At 43.8% G+C, this 19,472-nt stretch overlaps 1 protein-coding gene across 7 annotated transcripts in view; it reads right to left on the reverse strand.

Annotated features, from left to right (window-relative positions):
- LOC114911244 (dynamin-2-like) overlaps positions 1 to 19,472 on the reverse strand; it is a 41,056-nt gene that overhangs the window by 18,152 nt on the left and 3,432 nt on the right. For 4 of the 7 annotated variants that reach the window (XM_029254607.1, XM_029254605.1, XM_029254603.1 and 1 more), the window contains exons 2-14: positions 10,783 to 10,856; positions 9,507 to 9,656; positions 8,667 to 8,870; positions 8,302 to 8,400; positions 6,866 to 7,026; positions 6,201 to 6,343; positions 5,543 to 5,678; positions 4,317 to 4,384; positions 3,834 to 3,972; positions 3,349 to 3,435; positions 3,118 to 3,188; positions 2,727 to 2,778; positions 1,052 to 1,081 (exon numbers count right to left, since the gene is read on the reverse strand). In XM_029254607.1, the coding sequence (XP_029110440.1) occupies positions 1,052 to 1,081; positions 2,727 to 2,778; positions 3,118 to 3,188; positions 3,349 to 3,435; positions 3,834 to 3,972; positions 4,317 to 4,384; positions 5,543 to 5,678; positions 6,201 to 6,343; positions 6,866 to 7,026; positions 8,302 to 8,400; positions 8,667 to 8,870; positions 9,507 to 9,656; positions 10,783 to 10,856 (1,414 nt within the window). Of the gene's footprint in view, positions 1 to 1,051; positions 1,082 to 2,166; positions 2,274 to 2,726; positions 2,779 to 3,117; positions 3,189 to 3,348; positions 3,436 to 3,833; positions 3,973 to 4,316; positions 4,385 to 5,542; positions 5,679 to 6,200; positions 6,344 to 6,865; positions 7,027 to 8,301; positions 8,401 to 8,666; positions 8,871 to 9,506; positions 9,657 to 10,782; positions 10,857 to 19,472 lie in introns of those variants that run through there. The other 3 variants (XM_029254606.1, XM_029254604.1, XM_029254608.1) reach the window with 2 other exon arrangements.

Here is a 19,472-nt window from a genome sequence, read left to right on the forward strand (position 1 = left end):
GGAACTTTTAAAGAGAACCCTCAACCTTGAGGTGATAAAGTGGAACAGTGACACTGTATTGACACACACACAAGTGATGCAACCGCTCAGAATTTAAGAGAAAAGTTGGGGAGTTAACAGAGGCAGCAGGCCCACAATACAACTACGCAGAGTTTTCAGTTCGCTTACGAGTGCTACGAAAACTCCAGAAGGCACTGTGTCACGAGTTTCCGTTTCACCGTGTTTGAGGGACATGCTTTTCTCTGCTCTCCTCAGGAGCCAGGACGTGTGTGCGATTAGTCGGTGAACACACAGGTGTGCTTGAACCTGTCCGAAGCCTGCAGAACAGTGCGCGTTTTTAATTTCGACAAATTACGTACAATTCACTAAGCAATTAGTCTAAACTGCATTTACATCATTTGGAATGATCTTCAAACAAAGTGCTATTCCAGCTATTCCAGCTTCAATCCGGTAAGAGCGAGCAAATCACTTAAAACACAGTTCTGCAAACTGGTACAAGCCATGTGTAAGGAGAGCTGTGGAGGGGTGTGGATTAAAGTGGGGTTAATAGGAGCTTGACTCTCTAGTGTGCTGATGAAGAGGCCCAGTGATATCAGAAGGGATGTCAAGAGTGTGAACCTGGATTCAAACCAATACAGCCACCCAAACGCAGCATCACCTTACTTCTAGTGTCATCAGCGAAAGCTCTTCCGATAAGAACGATTTTAAAACGGGCCACTCAACAAAACAGTCTATGTGGGAATAATGCGCAAATATTTTTTCATAATCTCATTTCCAATCGTAGACATTAATGAGCTTTCCCCCACATAATTTTAAGTACGTGTAAGCATCATATTTAAGAACCGCAGATGTGGTATGTGGATGACACATATTGCACTTAGGCGACAAGTACACGAGCTTGAATCCAAGCTGTGCCCATGGGGGCGTGTGGCCAAGAGGACAGCTCCACCCTGTACGGCGAGAGCGAAGGTGGCCATTGTGGCCCGCCAGCCCCAACACACACAGTTACAATGGAGAGCAGCAGTAAGGCTTACAGAAACTGGGCTCGTACAATTTGGCTGGGAGGTGGAGGAGCTGCAGCCTGAAACAGCGGCAGGGAGGGGAGAGAATAAAACATGACATAAGACACTGTGGATGGGCAAGGCGACTCTCTATTCTGCACCTCTTTGTCGGCAACGTCAAGAACAACTCCATGTGACGTCCCTTCAAACGATCTGAGGTACGCGACAAAAGTTAAGGTTAAAAAAAAGAAAAAACAAGTACATAAATTCTTCTTTTAATCCTTGTCAATCCAAATTACAGTGAGTGGTAAAACAGCACAAAAGAATATTGACTTGAAAGAATAAACAGCATCCAAATCTTCAATAAGAATGCAGCTAACAAAATAAGCATTAGTAGGAACGCTACATGTTTGTATTTCCTAAATCGAGATATTAATTTGTTAAGAAGCTACTAAAATGACTTTTCATCAAAAACTTTGTGATGTTCCATCAAAGATCATTAATACAGACAATAAGAATAATATCACACACTGGTTCTTTTATATTGCCGCTCACAGTAATCCAGTCACATTTCAGTACAGCAAGTCCTTGATTTACAGACTTTGAAATTACAAATGTTCACAGATACCAGCAGCCTGCTATAATCCCAAATTCAATCATGTCGCCACATTTTTTTGGGAACCCACCATTTGTGGGGTTCGAAGGCAATCTCAGCATTCAGCAGCACTCCCAGAATCCCCCAGCTAAACTGCTACCTTTACTGCTGTGGTAATTTGCCAAAAGTATTACAGCAGCAAGCTTCTTTTGTCTTGTTTTGGTTTTTTAACCCAATGTCTAAATAATGCTACTAGTGCTATTAAAAAAACGTAAGCAGTTTTTATAGAAAGGAAAGGAAAAATAATGATGAAACTTGAACAGATGAGAACATTGCAAAGGTCACCTTTTGACTTTCTGAATTAATAACCTCAATACTGCATTTTTTTATGTGCAGTTTGCAAACTCTGCAAATGTTACGAATAATTTTCAACTTACAGTCTGGTTGATTTATGATGAGATGGCCTTACAATCAGGTCTCCAATCTCTGTCAAGTTTATGAGTTAAGGACTGTAAGCTTATTGTTTGGTATTCAACCAAAAGAAAAAAGGAGACAAGGTGATGAGTGGCTTCAGCAAAATCTCTCCCTTATCTCTTGCTGGTCATGGTGAAGCCTGTACCTCTCCAGTCTGGAATTACTTACCAGGTCCCCCCAGCAGGTCAATCAGTGTGGTGGAGCTGCACAGACAGGACGCCAGGGACAAATAACGAGGAACATGCCAAGGGGGAGAGGGTGTGGACAAGATGCATGGATGTACATTCCAGACACAGGCATGGTTAAACAGAGGGGTCAGCAGAGCAAAAGGTGGATAAGGGATAAGGATAAAAAGCAGACAAAGAAATGGACAAAACAAAACAGGGCCGTTGTTAATTTTAACATTAAAAAAAATCAACAAACTGAAAGAACGCAGAAACGTCCGAGACAATAAAAGGACATCAGCCAAATAAACAAGCAGGCACACAATTAAATAAAGGAAAGCAGGCAGGCAATAGCAGCTTCTGACCACACTGTTGAACTGTTCGTCCCGCAGCTTTGCTCAGACTCCTCCTACAATCTGAACAAACACACACTCACACACACTTGCACACCTCACCACTCAGTAGTCAATGTTGTCCTCAGGTTTGACCCACCTGATTTCCTGCTGAGCTTTTCTTACTCATTTGGTTGCTTCTCTGCTGTGCGCTGGGGGGATTTCAAGACAGTTCCATTTCAACTTACTTTAACTACAGCTTTAATCTAACATTTTAAACGTAGTTAATTAACAATACACACACACATCATCTGAACCGCTTGTCCCTAATTAACAATAGTATTTTACATTTACAAACTTGTGACAATCATGCTTCATGTCCTCTTTAATTTTCATAAAAGAAGGGCAAAGTGGGCAAAGTTTTGTATGAAAATTCAACCAAGTGTCCAACCTTTTTTCCTTCCAAGCATGTATTGTACACTGAGCAACAGTCACCAGAAAGATATGTGTTTAGAGCAATAAATTTAGGATTTTGTTTGTAATAAACTCACTTTGCAAAGCCAATGAAGTCTTCATGATTTGTATTGATGTAAGCGAGCTGGACCTCAATAAGCAGTAAAACCTGCAAAATACAAACTGCATCAGGTAAACCTTCATGTATCACAGCAGGTCTGTATCTATCAGCATCAACCTGGGTGTGAGCTTCACATAAGCTTTTATGTTCCCATTTCGGTGAGTATGCTTGCGCATGTACTTGAGGTACATGCATGTGGGTCTATGACCTGGTCTTTGGCCCGGCTCTCTCGGTCCCGGATGTGCGTGGTCACGATTCTCTCCGTCTCTTCCCGTAGCCTTGGAAAGGTCCCTAGCTGGAATGACAAATCGAGGACACCTGCACATCAGGACAGCTAAACACATCACACATCAAAGCACAACAGGTTTAATGAAGAAATTGTAACCTTTGGCTGAAACATACAAAAGTAAGCTAAGTAAAAGTATCTGTTTGGTAAGGTAAACAGTACATGTTGATCTGCAACCTGTTGGGTGTAGCAAACATACAGGAAAGCTGTAATAAAAGATCAGTAGCAGTAAAGTAAAGCTTCAGTGATGCAAAGCACAGTGTGGATGGTGGTCCCCTGTGTGAATTGTCTCTGGAGTGGGTAGATTATCTCAAGGAGTCCCCAGTGTGTATTAGCTGTGGAGTGGGTGGTCCCTAGAGAGTCCCCAGTGTGAATGAGCTATGCTGATCAAGGTCTGCACCAGGTACCTTGGCAGTGCACTGGCGCACTGTGTTGATAAGTTCCTGGATGACCATGTCCACACACTTGACACAGGGCCCCTTCAACTTCACTACCTGTTTCTTCACAATGGCCTCAAATGCCATGTCTGGGGTGAACAGCCCTGTCCTGCATTGGGAGACAGCAAGCAAAGTGGGAGGGAGGCCCAGAATTGCCATAAAGAGTGAAAGGCAAAGTACTACAGGGAAGGAGAGAATAATATAAGAGAACTATTTGAATGCCACAGCGTTGAGAGGTCGCAAGTTGAAATCAGTTTTGTGGGGCAGTAGACAGAGTAGTGTCTAAAAAGCTGCCATTATGAAAAGGCTGCAAAGAGCTCTGCAATTCTACCTATAAGCAAGCTATTTTAACTGATTTTATTTTTTTGAGTAAACATGCTGTTGTGCAAGTTTCTATGGATGAAAACATCTAGCAAGCATAACCAAAGTCATCAACTGTGATAAAGGCTTTACCTGATTCCATGGATGTTCTTGATAGCATAGCTAATTTCACGCCGCAATTCCTTCTCATCAAACTCCATCTGTGGGCACACAGGTGGCACATGAACAAACATTGGTCAAAATTTTCCACCAGCCTCATCAAGGCAACTTTCTCAGCCACTGAAATCAACTCCTATTGCTCAGCTCCTAGTTGTGGGCGTTCTGTAGACTCTCCCCAAACCCACATGGAGCAACTTCAGAGAAGGAGAGAGGCCACCACACTGTAGGTACCAGACTCTAGAACTCTAGGTACTACAGAAATACTGTGTGTGGATGGAAGAGTTACTGGAATGTGTCCAGCTCCTACACTCCACAAACCCAGCATACTTATTGTTTTCACTGCAATAGTGTAAGTCATATAGATTTGCCCCATACATGTCCATATCTGAGGGGTGCGGTGGCGCAGTGGGTTGGACCGCAGTCCTGCTCTCTGGTGGGTCTGGGGTTCGAGTCCCGCTTGGGGTGCCTTGCGACGGACTGGCGTCCCGTCCTGGGTGTGTCCCCTTCCCCCTCCGGCCTTACGCCCTGTGTTGCCGGGTAGGCTCTGGTTCCCCGTGACCCCGTGAGGGACAAGCGGTTCTGAAAATGTGTGTGTGTGTGTGTGTGTGTGTCCATATCTCAGCAGACATTGTAATCGATCCCCACACCTCACCTTGCCTGGTGAGCGCAAAGGACTGCTCCAAGAAGTGTTTTTGGACAGAGACAGCTGGGTTATACTGGTCAACTGCTGACAAACACTACACCCAAACCTTGGCTCTTGGGGCAGGTCCCAGTGACCCCAGTCTGGGCAAGGGACTCGTGTTACTATTTTGAGCTTTTATAGGAGATTATTATTCGTATTGCTTTTTGTCTGACTCCAAACCTTTGACCAATTTGCCAAGAGAGACCCCACCAAGAGCACAATACTCTAAACACCATAACTCTCAGGATCCTTGGAACAGTCAAACCCCTTCACCATGGCAAGGTTGCAATCCACAGAGGGGATTTTGCAATATATTCTGGGAAAAATGCCACAATATTAATAATTCAGGCAATTATCTGCTCATTGGAATGAACTGAAATGAAAAACAGAATGCACACAGGCTTTCAAGAACATGGTTTGACATCCCTGACTTAAATGCAGGATGCCATTTACTCTGTGTGTGCAAAAAAAGGTGATAATACTGTTAAGAGGACAGAATATAGAATGATGCACTCACCTTGACCAGTTCAAAAGGGAAACGCTCATGAAAGATGCGGTTGATCTTGGCTCCACCAGAGAGCTCCACTGTGTCCACCTGGTCACCGGAGCCTTCGATCCTCTTCTCAAAGTCTACCGAGAACTGCTGCACCATCCTACAGGGCAGTAAAGACGCGTTTTGAAACTGAATGTAAATGCATAAAACAATTATATTAAATTATACAGAAACAACTCAGTATTTCAAGTTGTGAACTTGCTTTCAAATCTTTTCCTTCATAAAGCCCACAGTGAGTTCTGCACAGTTTGTTTACTGATAGATCTGCCCTTTGTTTCCTTCATCTTGTCTCACAATCTCAACTAACAGCTTTAAATCATTTACTGCGTGCAAATACTTTGGCTCACTGCTATTCTTTTTTCTCAGTTCGAGTTCAACTTTGACAGAATTCACTGTAATGTATTAGCAGTTCCAATGTGAAGTGATCATAGTATTTCAGTACCTAACTCAAGGCATATGGTTTGCTTGTCCATATGCAGCAGGAACACTGTAGCATATACACACTATATCTACATGTAGCCTGCTGTAAATCTGCAAAACCTGGACCAATTCAAGATGTGTGGATACCGTGACATACAACCCCAAGGAGCACAGCCAGAATGTCAGTCAGGGTGACACTCACTGCAGCAGAGCTTTGGTCTTGCGGGATGGGTCATCAGGCCGGAAGTGGCGGTACTCTTCTGCCTCTTTGTCTAGAGCCAGCAGCTGGGTCTGCAGCTTGCTGCGGAATGCAGGCAGAGTGTCCCGGATGTGGTTTGTCAGTTGCTGGAATAAACACACTAGAGGTCACAAAGCAGAATGAACAAATCTTGCATCTCCGGCTACTATTATTCAAGGGTTGAGCACAGAAAAGGTAATTCCTTATTATGATCTTATTTTCCAGTTATGCTTCTTCCCATCTGTAGGCCTGTTTCTCCCTCTGGAGGCAAAAATTAAAGTAAAGTACACACACACACACACACACACACACTGTCTGAACTGCTTGTCCCACACAGGGTCGCGGAGAGCCAGAGCCTAACCCGGCAACTCAGGGCATAAGGCTGGAGGGGACACACCCAGGACGGCATGCCAGTCCGTTGCAAGGCACCCCAAATGGGACTCGAACCCCAGACCCACTGGAGAGCAGGACCTGGTCCAACCCACTGCGCCACCGCACCCCCTAAGTATGAAAGTATTTTCAGCTAAATAGCAGTTTTGTAGCAGCAATGTAATTGTAATTGACCTCTCCACCATTGGTCTAGAGGTGGAATCAAGAACCTTATGACCTTCCTTATAGAGTGGCCTCACCTGGTTTAACGCTTTCTGTAGGTACGGAGTGCCCATGCTGTCTGCCATATGTCTGTAGGCAGGGTGAGACAGGAAGAACTTCCTCTCAGCTGCCAGTGCAGCTTTAATATCCTTCTTGCCCTCAATGTCCTTCTGACTGCGGTTTACCACCCCAATATACCCTGGGAGGACAAGGCCAAAGAGTATTAGGAATTCATCTGAGACAACTTGACACAGCACAGAATCCAATGCAGGCTTTGCAATCTGCCATGTCAAACAGGCAGCTTACAGAACTCCACATGAACTCATGAGAGGTGCAAAACCTAATGTCCACAGTTTTTTGGTTCTGATGTAATGGCGTGAGGTCCCTCTCTCCCTCAGAACTGCTGTCTGTTCAGCATTCAAGAAGGATCTCAAAATGCACCTCTTTCAGGTGTGCTTCTCAACTGATCTCCTAATTGCATCACAAGTTGCATCACCTCATGTACCACAGTCACCTTCGTATTTTCTATCAGACTTAATTCAACATGCAGCTACTCATGTAATGTGCACCTGCAAAAACGGTCAAATCGGGAAACTGACTGTACTTCAGCAATCGCGTCTTTGTCTAAAGTTCTTCTCGTGCTGTGAAGTGCACTTTTTACACTGAGTTGTACATCACAAAAGTGCCTGCTAAATGTCTTTGCCAGCCTAACCTAAATACATAAAACATGCAATCACTTCTGTAATAGTTGTAAGAATTTATGGAAATCATCCTAAATACGTAAAATTCCTGGCCATTTATTAATCCAAAATATAATTAACCTTTATTGAAAATGTTGAAAATGCTGAAAATTTTCCTATTTTTCAGCACATACGCTTGTCCGTGGTATGGCGAAGACCAGCATTACTGTGGGTCTGTGAACTGGTTTTGAAGATCTAAAAAAAATGCCAAGAGGATTACAGAATTTTATCCAAACACAAAAAAACTTTAATTAATTGCAGCCTTGTTTTAAAATAAGCTTTTTTGATGCATGTCATAAAGGCTAATAGGAATAATCTTCTCTAGTGAGGTGTAAAACCATTTTGAGCAAGACCTTAAAATATCATTTTATTGGGTTATATACATAAACTGGACCATAAGGCATGAAATCTGCTGCACCAGGTGGTAATTTATCGAGAATAACCTGTAGCCTGAGGCTAGATCCATCTGGAACACATCCAGCTCCTACACACCACAACCCCAGTGTATTCGCTGCGCAGAACTCCACACACAGTACCAAGGCAGAGTTATATCCAACCACACTTAAAGTATGTCCAATGCTGAGAGCCATCAAGAAAAATGTTCTGTAGTGTGTACCCTGGTACTGTCTATGATACATTATGGCAATGGATTAGCCAAGTGTGACTCTTCCTTATAAGTAGGATAGATTATTCTGATGTACTGCTCTAATGTGTTGTGCCGTGCAATAAAGTACCTCTACGAAGGGGCAATAGTTTGTTCTCCAGAACGTCCCGTGCGTCTGTTCCCTCATCCATCAGATCCAGCTTGGTGATAACCCCAATGGTGCGAAGCCCTACAGAGAAGAGGGCAAAATGACTACCGAGGGCTTTCTAAGGCTGACATCACAATGAAAAACTCCTACTGAGCCTGATAACAGAACACAAATTTCTGTTTCTGTCTCAGTCTCCTCATTCAGTCTCATTTCCTTGCCAGTAAAAATGCTTACAGAAATCGCAACGTTACATGTCACAGATATACTACAGCTGCAAACATTTAAAACTTCTTACACCTTTCTGTTGATTCAAAAGAGCTCATAAAATGATTTCCGCTCTCTCTCACCCTGGGGGTCCACATCCTTGGCCAGCTTTAAGGCATCCGAGTTGGCCAGGTCCGTGTTTGCAGGTGTGACAGCCAGAATGAGGCAGTTCTCCCGGCAGATGAACTGCATGATCATATCTCGGATCTGGTACTCGATGTCCGGTGGCTGGTCTCCCACTGGGACCTTGGTGATCCCAGGCAGGTCAATCAGGGTCAGATTAAGCACTGCATGTTGGAAAACACATGCACCGGAGGAACAGCAGCTAGTCAGACACTGTCAGAGTCCACACTGGGCCACTAACATGATGAACATGAAAGCAAATAAACACATTTCAAACAGCCCCAGAAAAAAAAAACAACAAAATGGAAACACAAGCTATATTGTGACCAATGGTAGTAATAGACAGCTTACATATATGTGTTCATGCAGCAGATGCTTTTTTCCAAAGCAATTTACAACATTAAGCTACTTACAATTATTTACCTATACATACAGCAGGGTAATTTTCCACTGGAACAATTTAGGGTAAGCACCTTTATCAAGGGTACTATAGCTAGAGGTTAGACTCAAACCAGCAACCTTTCAGTCCAAAGGATGCAGCTCTAACCACTATACTACCAGCATAAGAATAAAAATAAGCAGTTTTACCCCTTTTGTACCCTACTATGTTCACAATTAAGACCAATGTCCAATGTTAAGACCAGTTTCAATAAGTACAGTTGTGAAGCTTTCATGAAACAGTGAGATATCTGTGTTGCCAGTAAATTCTTGAAGATGAATGCCAAGCAAGTGAGGAAAAGGTGCTTCATTGAGGAACACAGAGCAAAGCGGGCAAGAAGGTACCAGAGGTAAGGCACTACCATTTGGGGAGTAGACGCGCAGGTTGATGGGCACCGGTGAGATCCCCTTGTTAGCCCCCGTCACACGGTCCGTCTCTGCCTCAATCTCCTGCCGGACCTCATCAAAGTCTGTGAACTTCTTCCCCTTGCAGTGTAGGAACTCGGCGTATTCTGCATCGAAGGGAGCAGGAAGGACAAAGTCAAGAAACACCTACAGGAAAATGGTAGGATGGGGCTGGAGAGACAAACCTCGAGACGAGTTTCTTTGTTCCACGGGACAAACCCGGGAACTAAAAATCTAGTGCAATCTTTCACATTGTTCACACACTTAGCAAACTAGTATTGAAATCAAAACGGACAAGGAGTTTGCAAGGTCAATTATATTTGCACCTGGTGTCAGAATAAAGAAAACAGCAGCAGCATGTAAACCACCATTCTGCCCGATTCATCAGCCACAAAGAAAACAGAAGGCGACAGCTTGTGCCTGGTGAGGACACGGCACCCTGTCCCCATTTCGCCGAGATCCACATCTTTAAAAACATTTCAAATGTCAAGCTTCTGTACCAGTTTACTCAACTGCATGTTGCGCTACTGCGCCACACTGCAGGCTACAGCCATTGTCTATTTTTACGCGAAGCCCTTTTGTGGCCAGCTACACATCAGTTGCATAGGAGCAGATTCTTCCAGAGAAAACAGCATAATATTTTTACGAAGTTAAGTACATTTCCCTTTCCTTGGTGGAATGACTCAGTACGCAGACTGTCAGCTGAGTGAAATCTGTCCACAGAGGATATACTACCCTCTGCTGGAAGCTCTTTCCAAAGCTGTCCTAAAGGCCGTCATGTACAATAAATAACTCACCTCACAACCTACCCCTGCATATTTGCAATGACACTCGTGCATAAAGAGATTTGTGCTGCACAGGTCGGCTTTTTTTTGCGCTGTGTGTCTCTTCTGACAGGGGGCGTGGTGGCGCAGTGGGTTGGACCGGGTCCTGCTCTCCGGTAGGTCTGGGGTTCGAGTCCCACTTGGGGTGCCTTACGACGGACTGGTGTCCCGTCCGGGGTGTGTCCCCTCCCCTTCTGGCCATACGCCCTGTGTTACCGGGTAGGCTCCGGTTCCCCGCGACCCCGTATAGGACAAGCGGTTCAGAAAGTGTGTGTGTGTGTGTGTGTGTGTGTGTGTGTCTTCTGCACAGAGGATGAGGTCTGTCACTTTGATGGAAGCTCTAATGCCGACTGTGGTGCGCCGTGTTCAGTTGTACACTCGTTACACTTTGGACACTGTGCAGATGTACCTGTGTTGGAGTTGATGAGTTGCAGGACTAAGGGTCTTCGGGTGACAATTCCCGATCCTCTGGGCAGGAAGTCCCTGGAAACAGAAGAAGGAGTGAGGGGAGGAGCTGCGTACAGCGGAGTCCTTCTCCATCACCTGTACAGACCACACTGATGGGTGAGGTCTGCTTTCCCTGGCGTGGACCGTAATGCCCTTGGAACACCCACGGAATGCCCTTCCCCTCCTACCATTCTGCTCCCTCTCAGGTTGGGGCACAGTGCCAGCCGACAGGGGTGACCAGCATACCGAAGCAGTCCCCCGAAACACCAGAACACCTTCTGGCCATTCTCCAGCTGTCAGGTTCGGTAATTTATGGCTGATGTCCATCTCAATGTTTGCGTAACGCAGAGTCTCGCTTACACTCTCTTGTAATGAGAAAGACCCCACTGGTCTTCCCAGCATGCCCTTGTTGTCAGAGCACATTTCATGATCGTTAATGAGTATCATAAACATTACTGTAATTAGACTTATTATGGGACATAAAGGCCAATTTCAGGGAGAAACTGGTGTGAAGCTTGGCAGCAGATGTGCGGAAATCTCATCAAAATGAATCCACACAACTGGGTGTCAGCACTGTGTTTGGATTATGGAACTGTGCTTGCACCCTGTGGTCCTCACGCTTGTGGCCCAAGGCTGCTGCTTGATTTAGAACGTTAGTCTCACCATCTCAGAGGGTGTTCTCTCGGAGCCTTGCTGCACCGTGACTGAAACACATAATATTCTCCTTTTTGGGAGTTTTGCAGAGAAAGCTGGAAATGGGTAAGGGGCATGTTAGAGCAGCTACCCTAAATACCTGAAAGACGGAAGGAATGTATTTCACATGAATCCTCTGGTTACAGATGTACACAATTAATAAATGGATGCTCTTTATTTCCTCATTCAACTTAAATGGTAACTGTCTTTCAGGGACAGAACTGGGACAGACATCCTATTTAGAGTGGCTTATCTTAGTGAAAATTATTCATGCCTTTAACTGTAATTACACTTGCAAAATCACTCCTGGTTCTGGCACTTTTTAGCAGCACAGTTGAACTATTATTTAAGGCTTTCTAGGTATACGTGGGAGCTCCGTAATGGCTAATGGGGAAAAAAAAAGAAGTGCTTGTTTTTCTGAGGTTCTTGTCCTTCTCCGTTCCCTGTGCAAATGCTGTGAGATTTTCTATCGGTGAAACAAGGAAGGCAGGACAAATGAAGGAATGGTAGCCAGTGGGCGACACCGCAAGGGAAGAGACCCAGTTAATGAGCGCAACAAGAGCTGGGGAGAAGACCCAGTAGGTAGGACCTGCCCTACATACCCCACTACGTCAAGGGCAGCGTTCATTAGCAAGATGACCCAGTCATAGAAAGTGCCATGAAGGAACATTCAACAGATCATTAGTAGAAATGTCACTGTCACAATGATGATGCCTAGCTATGTATGTTGGAACTAATGCAATAGGAGATTAAAACATAAGAGATGTGTTTATAACCCAGAGGGACATATCAACAGTCATATCTAATGGCAGAGATGCTTTAAACTGGTAAATATTTTATTTTAATGCAAACAAATCTAATTATGCTGTCATTATAGCCTGGACATTATTCTCCCTCGTGATACAACAGTAAAAAAAAAAAAAAAAAAAATTTTTGTTTATAACAATTTTACATTTATTGATGAGATGTGTGCCATCGATCAATGCAAAATGACACCGGATGGCTTGTCATCTTCCTGTAATGTGAGCGCCGTTATTTATTTGCCAGGTGGCAAGTTGCTTCTGTTTAAAATACACACACGCATCAAGCTGAGCAAATAGCTTAGTCGTTGTCCTTCAGACACGGCCGACCTCACTCGACGCCACCTGCATAACAGATGAGCCAAACTGTTTCAAAGGAAGCAGAAAGTCCTGCTACTAGGAGGTCTGCTGATGAATGAATGGACCTGCGCAGCTCAGCAGTGACAAATAAAGTCTTCTGCCATTATCATCTCAGCCTCCTGAGATTATCCCTCTTTATTTATTTCCCTTATCATACGCTTACTTTGTCATTGTGCCTTACGAGAGTTTACAGATTATTACTGCAAGAGAAGTACGCAGCACAAGGGTAAAACTGCAGTTCTTCACCTCAGACAAAACACAGAAGTTTTCTCATCAGTCACAAGTTCCTTAACTACTGTTTGTCGTTATCTTTCCTATCGTGTGTTCTGATGTACGATTTTTCATGTTAATATTCTGCATGTCAGAAACAAATCTAGGGGGTGTGGTGGTGCAGCAGGTTTGGCCGGGTGCTGCTCTCTGGCGGGTCTGGGGTTCGAGTCCTGCTTGCGGTGCCTTGCAATGGAGTGGCGTCCCGTCCTGGGTGTGTCCCCTCCCCCTCCAGCCTTATGCCCTGTGTTACCAGGTTAGGCTCCGGTTCGCCGCAACCCCACTTGGAACGAGCGGTTTCAGACTGTGTTTGCATGTGAAATGAATCTAAATTACAAACTAGGAAATGTGAACTCTAATACTGCAGTTTCCAAGGGGACAAGTCAATACAACTGAAAGTGTGGCTCAGCACACCAAGGGCACTAATGAATTGATCTGCAGTTTGATTAAATTGGATATTTGGCACCTCTTTTCATTTCTAGATTAAAAGGTGGATATAGCAGCTTTAAACTCACAACATGACTGCAAGGTACACTTGGCACTCTACAGCCCCTACTTTACTGGTACAAGGTTTATCGTTGTAACAAAGTTCTTATTACAGTGGCTGAGGACAAACCTCCGACTTTACCATTACCTCCTGCGTCCGTGAGCATTTGTATGTTGTGGTACAGCAACGCCGAAAGGCGGCTGGTACAACTTCAACGCACCGGCTCCTGGACTTAAACATATCATTGGGACCTGAAGGCTTGTCATAACTTAATTTGTTTTCACCATCAAAGTCACAATCAACGCCGTGACATGGTGGTGCAGCAGGTAATGCAGGTGCCACATAGCTTCAGAACAAAATAAACTGGGTTTCGATTTGAAATTGGCTCAGTGTGTGTGTGAAGGGTCTGCATTTTCCCCCTGGGTCTGCAACTCTAAGACACATGTCAAAGATGGCAAAGCTAATTTGCTTTCGTACCCCAATCCCTTACCAAGAAAACAACGCGAGCGGTCACTATGAGTTAAAATTGACTCAATGGTCCTGCCCCAAAATGAATAAAAGTAACAGATAATGCAGATGCCCTTGTATTAACTCCTGAGTTAGGTCGTGAACATTCCTCACAAGAAGATGTAATAAAAAACAATACAGTGCTATAACAAGTCCAGTCATTACACTGGTCTACAGCCAAAATGCTTCCGAAAGAAATGAAGTCAAACTTCACTAATTCTGGCTCACTGAGAATGAAAAGATGCTCAAAATTGTTGATCGGCTGTAGTTTTCAAAATATGGTACTGTCAGTACATGTACATGTGTACACGTATGGGAAGAGTATATGATAAGTGAGTTAAAAAGGGTCTTCGATCTCAGCTAAAATACATGCAGGCTGGATACACAAAGTACTGCTGTTTTCTCCGGAAAAGGGATAGTTGTACGAGAGATTCCCACTATGTCAAGAGAGACTGGCGAGTGCGTTCGTCATTGAAGCCTAAGAAGAAAAATATTCGGCATCAACCACTTGTTGAATTGAGCAAGATTTTGTTGCCACCCTTACACATAAAGCTGGGTCTGATGAAGAACTTTGTCAAGGCCCTGGACAAAATACATGCAGCTTTCAGGTACCTCACTAGAAAATTTCCTGGGTTAAGTGAAGGTAAGATAAGGGATGGTGTCTTTGTTGGTCCTCAGATTCGTGAACTTCTTGGAGATGATGGATTTGACCGTGCACTGCATGGCAAGGAGAAGAAGGTATGGAAAACCTTCAAGTTAGTGGCAACAAGTCTCCTTGGAAATAACAAGGCAGAAAACTACAGGAAGTTGGTGGAAAACCTACTCAAGGCATACAAATGCCTGGGCTGCAACATGTCCCTCAAGATACATTTTTTGGACTCGCATCTGGAATTCTTTCCATCGAACGGCGGAGTATTAAGCGATGAGCACGGTGAGCAATTTCACCAAGATATTTCATCCATGGAGAAACAGTAGCAGGGCAAATGGAGTCCATCAATGCTTGCAACTACTGCTGGGCAATGACAAGAGATGATCCATTTAATGACAAGAGAGAAGCTAAGTGTTGGCCAGGTTGCCCAGGTGGACTCAGTCTGACCACTGGTTTTGTACCTAATGCCATTATTTAAGAAACTTGGAGGGTTTCTCTTGATATCACACAGACCCACCACCTGCTCGCAAGATCCGATCCCATCCTCACTTCTACAGACCATCTCCCCACAACTCTCCACCTGCATCGCTAAGATCATCAACTCCTCGCTCTCCTCTGGCTGCTTCCCATCTGCCTTCAAAACTGCTCTCATTTCACCTCTGGTAAAGAAATCCTCTCTGGATACTAACTCGGTCCAAAACTATAGGCCAGTCTCCCTCCTCTCTTTTCTGTCTAAAACTCAAGAACAAGCAGCCTGTGATCAACTTTTTGAATTCCTCACACGGAACCATCTCCTCGATGGATATCAGTCTGGATTTAAAGTTGGTCCCTCCACGGAGACAGCACTCCTGGCAGTGTCTGATGCTCTCTGATCGGCCACAGCGGCCTCTCTCTCCTCAGTCCTCATCCTCCCTGACCTGTCTGCAGCATTCAACACCGTCAATCATCAGACTCTACTCTCCTCCCTTAGTCAGCTTCGGCACCAAGATGGTTTGAGTCCTACCTATCTGACAGATCCTATTAAGTAGTCTGGCAGGGCTCCTGTTCTTCTCCTCTGCCTCTCTCAACCGGCGTCTCGCAGGGCTCGGTACCGGGTCCTCTGTTTTTCTCGATCTACACCTCCTCCCTCGGCCCTGTCATCGCCTCCCATGGATTCAAATACCATTGCTACGCTGATGTTACCCAGCTCTTCCTCTCCTTTCCACCTGGAGCATCAGACATTTCCGCGCACAACACTGCCTGCCTGTCAGACATCTCTGCATCCATCTTTTTCTCAGCACACTGAAGCGACAATCTGGACCTGCAGATACATCCTGCATAACATCCACAGGATCTGTCCTTACCTCACTACTGACTCTGCACAACTACTTGTCCAGGTCATCGTAACATCTCATCTGGACTACTGAAACTCTCTCCTGTGGCCTTCCTGCTACTGCCATCAGACCTCTACAGCTGATACACATGCTGCCACCCGAGTTGTGTTTGACTTGCCAAAGCATTCCCATGTATCTCCTCTACTCATTTCTCTGCACTGGGTTCCCATAACTGCCCAGATAAAATTTAAGACCCTGGTTACGGCATGCAAATGCATCAATGGAACTGCTCCCAGCTATCTACAGGAATTGATCATTCGCTACACGCTAGCCACACTGTTACTCTCTTCCACATCTGCCCGCTTGGTGGTCCCACACACGAAAGGTAAGGCACGGAGGTTCTCAGTTCTGGCTCCGTCGTGGTGGAATGACCTCCCCCCTCTCGCTCAGAATTGCTGAACCTTTGTCCACATTTAAAAAGTGTCTTAAAACTCATCTCTTCCAGACTCACTTTGCCCATGATCTCTTAAGTTCATTTAAGGTATAAATGTTCATGCCCGTAAGGTATGCATGTTCATGATCATGCTCAGATCAATCCTTTACAGAGCCACTCCTACAACGTAATGTAAAATGTTTCTATGTATCTCAAAAAAAAAAAACAACAACAAAAAACTACTAGGAAGGTGAATAGGAATCAGCGATATTCTAGTAAAGTTTTATGCTACTTGTGTGATGAATGTCGGTACATATGGTGACGGAAACTAACTGTCCTTAAGAGTTACACATCAGCACAAAGAGAAAACCTTGCACAAACTGTATTTTCTATGACGTGTACGTCACTTTGGAGAAAAGTGTCTGCTAAATGAATAAATATAAATGTAAATATAAATGCAAATGTTTCTGATTAATTATATAAGAATTCAGTTATTTCCTAATTAACTACACAGAAAAAAATCTGTCACCTTTCAATGACTTTAGCCTACTTTTGTTTCTGCAAGAATGAAAGGATGAGTGAAAGTGAACAAATACATGTTCACCAACTAAATCAAACAGTAAGGCAGCTGCTGTGTGCTTAGAGTGAACCCTCTGGCACTTAAATTGAGTTGCATTGTTGCTTTAACATCATACATATTCTACTCATTGCAAAGATGTCAGGTCCACAGGGAACGGGACAGGAACTGTAACTCGTTGTGGCAGTTGCCTAGCAACAGCGGTAAATGATGTACTGTACGTATTTTGTCCTTGTTTCATGCCACAGTGCAGTGAAATTGGTACCTCACAGTGGACACATCTCAGCAATGTTCTTACTGTTGTTCAGTGCCGATGGACCTGTTTGATTCACCGATCTCACTGAACTAGCATTTCCACTGCTGAATGAGGCCAAAAGCACAGTTATTCCACCTAGCTGAAATACATATCATCTTCCTTCTCAAAGTCACTTTTTAATACTGTAGTCAGTAGCCAAGGATACTGCAGAGAGGTGGCAAAGTCACAGACTATTGAACACTAAATATTCATACAGATCCTTTTTATTACCTGCACTTCAACTTTCTAACAGTTACCTTTATTCATTTAGCAGACATGTTCCTCCAAAGTTACCCTACAATGGAACAGTGTCCTATTTAAGCTGTACCTTGACTTGGCCTAGCAACTTGTGTTTCCAGGATATGCTCCAGACCATCATAACCCTGACTTACACACACACACACACACCTGTTAACTGAAGGTGCTTGTCCCAAGTGGGGTCATGGCAAACCAGAGCCTAACCCAGCAACACGAGGCATAAGGCTGGAGGGGGAGGGGGCACACCCAGGATGGGACACCAGTCCGTCCGACACCCTCCATCCAGCACCCCAAGCGGGACTTGAACCCCAGACCCACCAGACAGCAGGACCCAGTCAAACCCGCTGTGAGTTAGACAAGTGGTATTTAACAGACACCTTCATCCAAAGCAATAATTTTTTTTCTATTTATACAGCAGAGCAATGTAACAGACTCACTCACAGAGTCACTTATCACATGCTAAGGGCAATTTCAAAGTCACCGATTCACCTGAAACACATGCCATGGGACTGTGGGAAGAAACCCATGTGAACACAAGGAGGACATGTAAACTCTACCAAGACTGAGCCAAATTCAAACCCACATCTGAACCCACAACCAGCAGCTGTGAGACAGCAGCACTACCCACTGTGAAACCATGTCACCATAATAGTTTCTTTCTTTAGTCCATTGGGAAATAGTAAAAAAAAAAAAAAAAAAAAGGCAGTAATTAAACAATATCCTCTATATCTTAGCATCATCCCAAATATCACATAACATGAAATCAAAATACTGGTTTGTTTAAAAAATCTCTGAATTTGTTCTCATAGTCTGGAACACTTCTACACCACTCGCTACACTGGAAAGATTTCAGCATCCAGAACGAAATCTGCACACAATGGCACTCTTATTTTCATAGATCTGCTCTGTTTATTCAAAAGAAATCAGAGAATTCCAGTGCTCACCAGTCTTCATTTCACGGCACTTATTTGCAAAATTTCCCTTTTTTCCTGTGCTGTACCATGTCATTATGATGCCACTCTGAAGCATATTAATGAAAATTGTGCTGGTAAAAGGGCACTGTAATCAGTCACAGTTCAAACAGCAATAAGTCATGCAATCAAACGCGTTCCTATTGCCGAGCCCCACAATAATTTGCTAATGAAACCGAACGAGGCAGGTGGTGAATCTGTAACCTCCCAACCCCCAATCTCCAGGGCGAAAGGAAAGAATTAGTGGCCGAAATTCTCAAACTGGGTCACGCCATCTGCATGTCGCACTAATCATATCTTACTTTATGCTCCTGGAAAATGCATGCGCTCCTAATACCACTATAAGGAATCTGGCAGATTTCACCACAGTACGTATCTTTCATAACCTTTTTATTGTTAAAGGTTGCACATATTCTCCAGCTCAACAAAGACATGCTGCTTAACCTAATGATTTCACAGCAGTTTCTATCTGTATTTTAGCTGCCATCCAGGATAAAAAAAAATGTTCAGTACATTAAGTACATCAGATCACAAACTAATTTTTAATGCTAGGAGACATCATTTTATGGCTACAAAAGCCAGATGTAATTTTCCAAGATGATGCATTTTAACCAAATACTCTACAGGCTCAGTCACCCTAAAACCACTAATGAGCATGATAATGAATGTGGGGTCATTTATAAATTTTGCCTGATAGCATTGTCATGTTACAGAGATTTTGTCAGTCTCTGTATGATTCTTTTCATGTAAATAATAAACACATTTGTGCATAAAAAGTGCAAAAAATAAAACTGCACTATGACGAAGATGATATCCTACTGAGATTTAATGAAGCTAGTATGCATGGTTTTACTGTGTAATTCTGTTAAGACACTTGAAAACGACCAAGTAATCAAATTTCTCCAGAGTGCAATTGATAAAAAGAGAACATAATTTGATGGTTTACAAATATTTGAAACAAGCACAATGGTATTAGTTAAAAAAAAGAAAAAAAGGTGAGTAAAAAACTAAATTTCACATTTCTAAAAAAAAATTCTAAGTA

This window comes from Scleropages formosus, chromosome 9, assembly GCF_900964775.1.
Source record: "Scleropages formosus chromosome 9, fSclFor1.1, whole genome shotgun sequence".
Taxonomy (NCBI): domain Eukaryota; kingdom Metazoa; phylum Chordata; class Actinopteri; order Osteoglossiformes; family Osteoglossidae; genus Scleropages; species Scleropages formosus.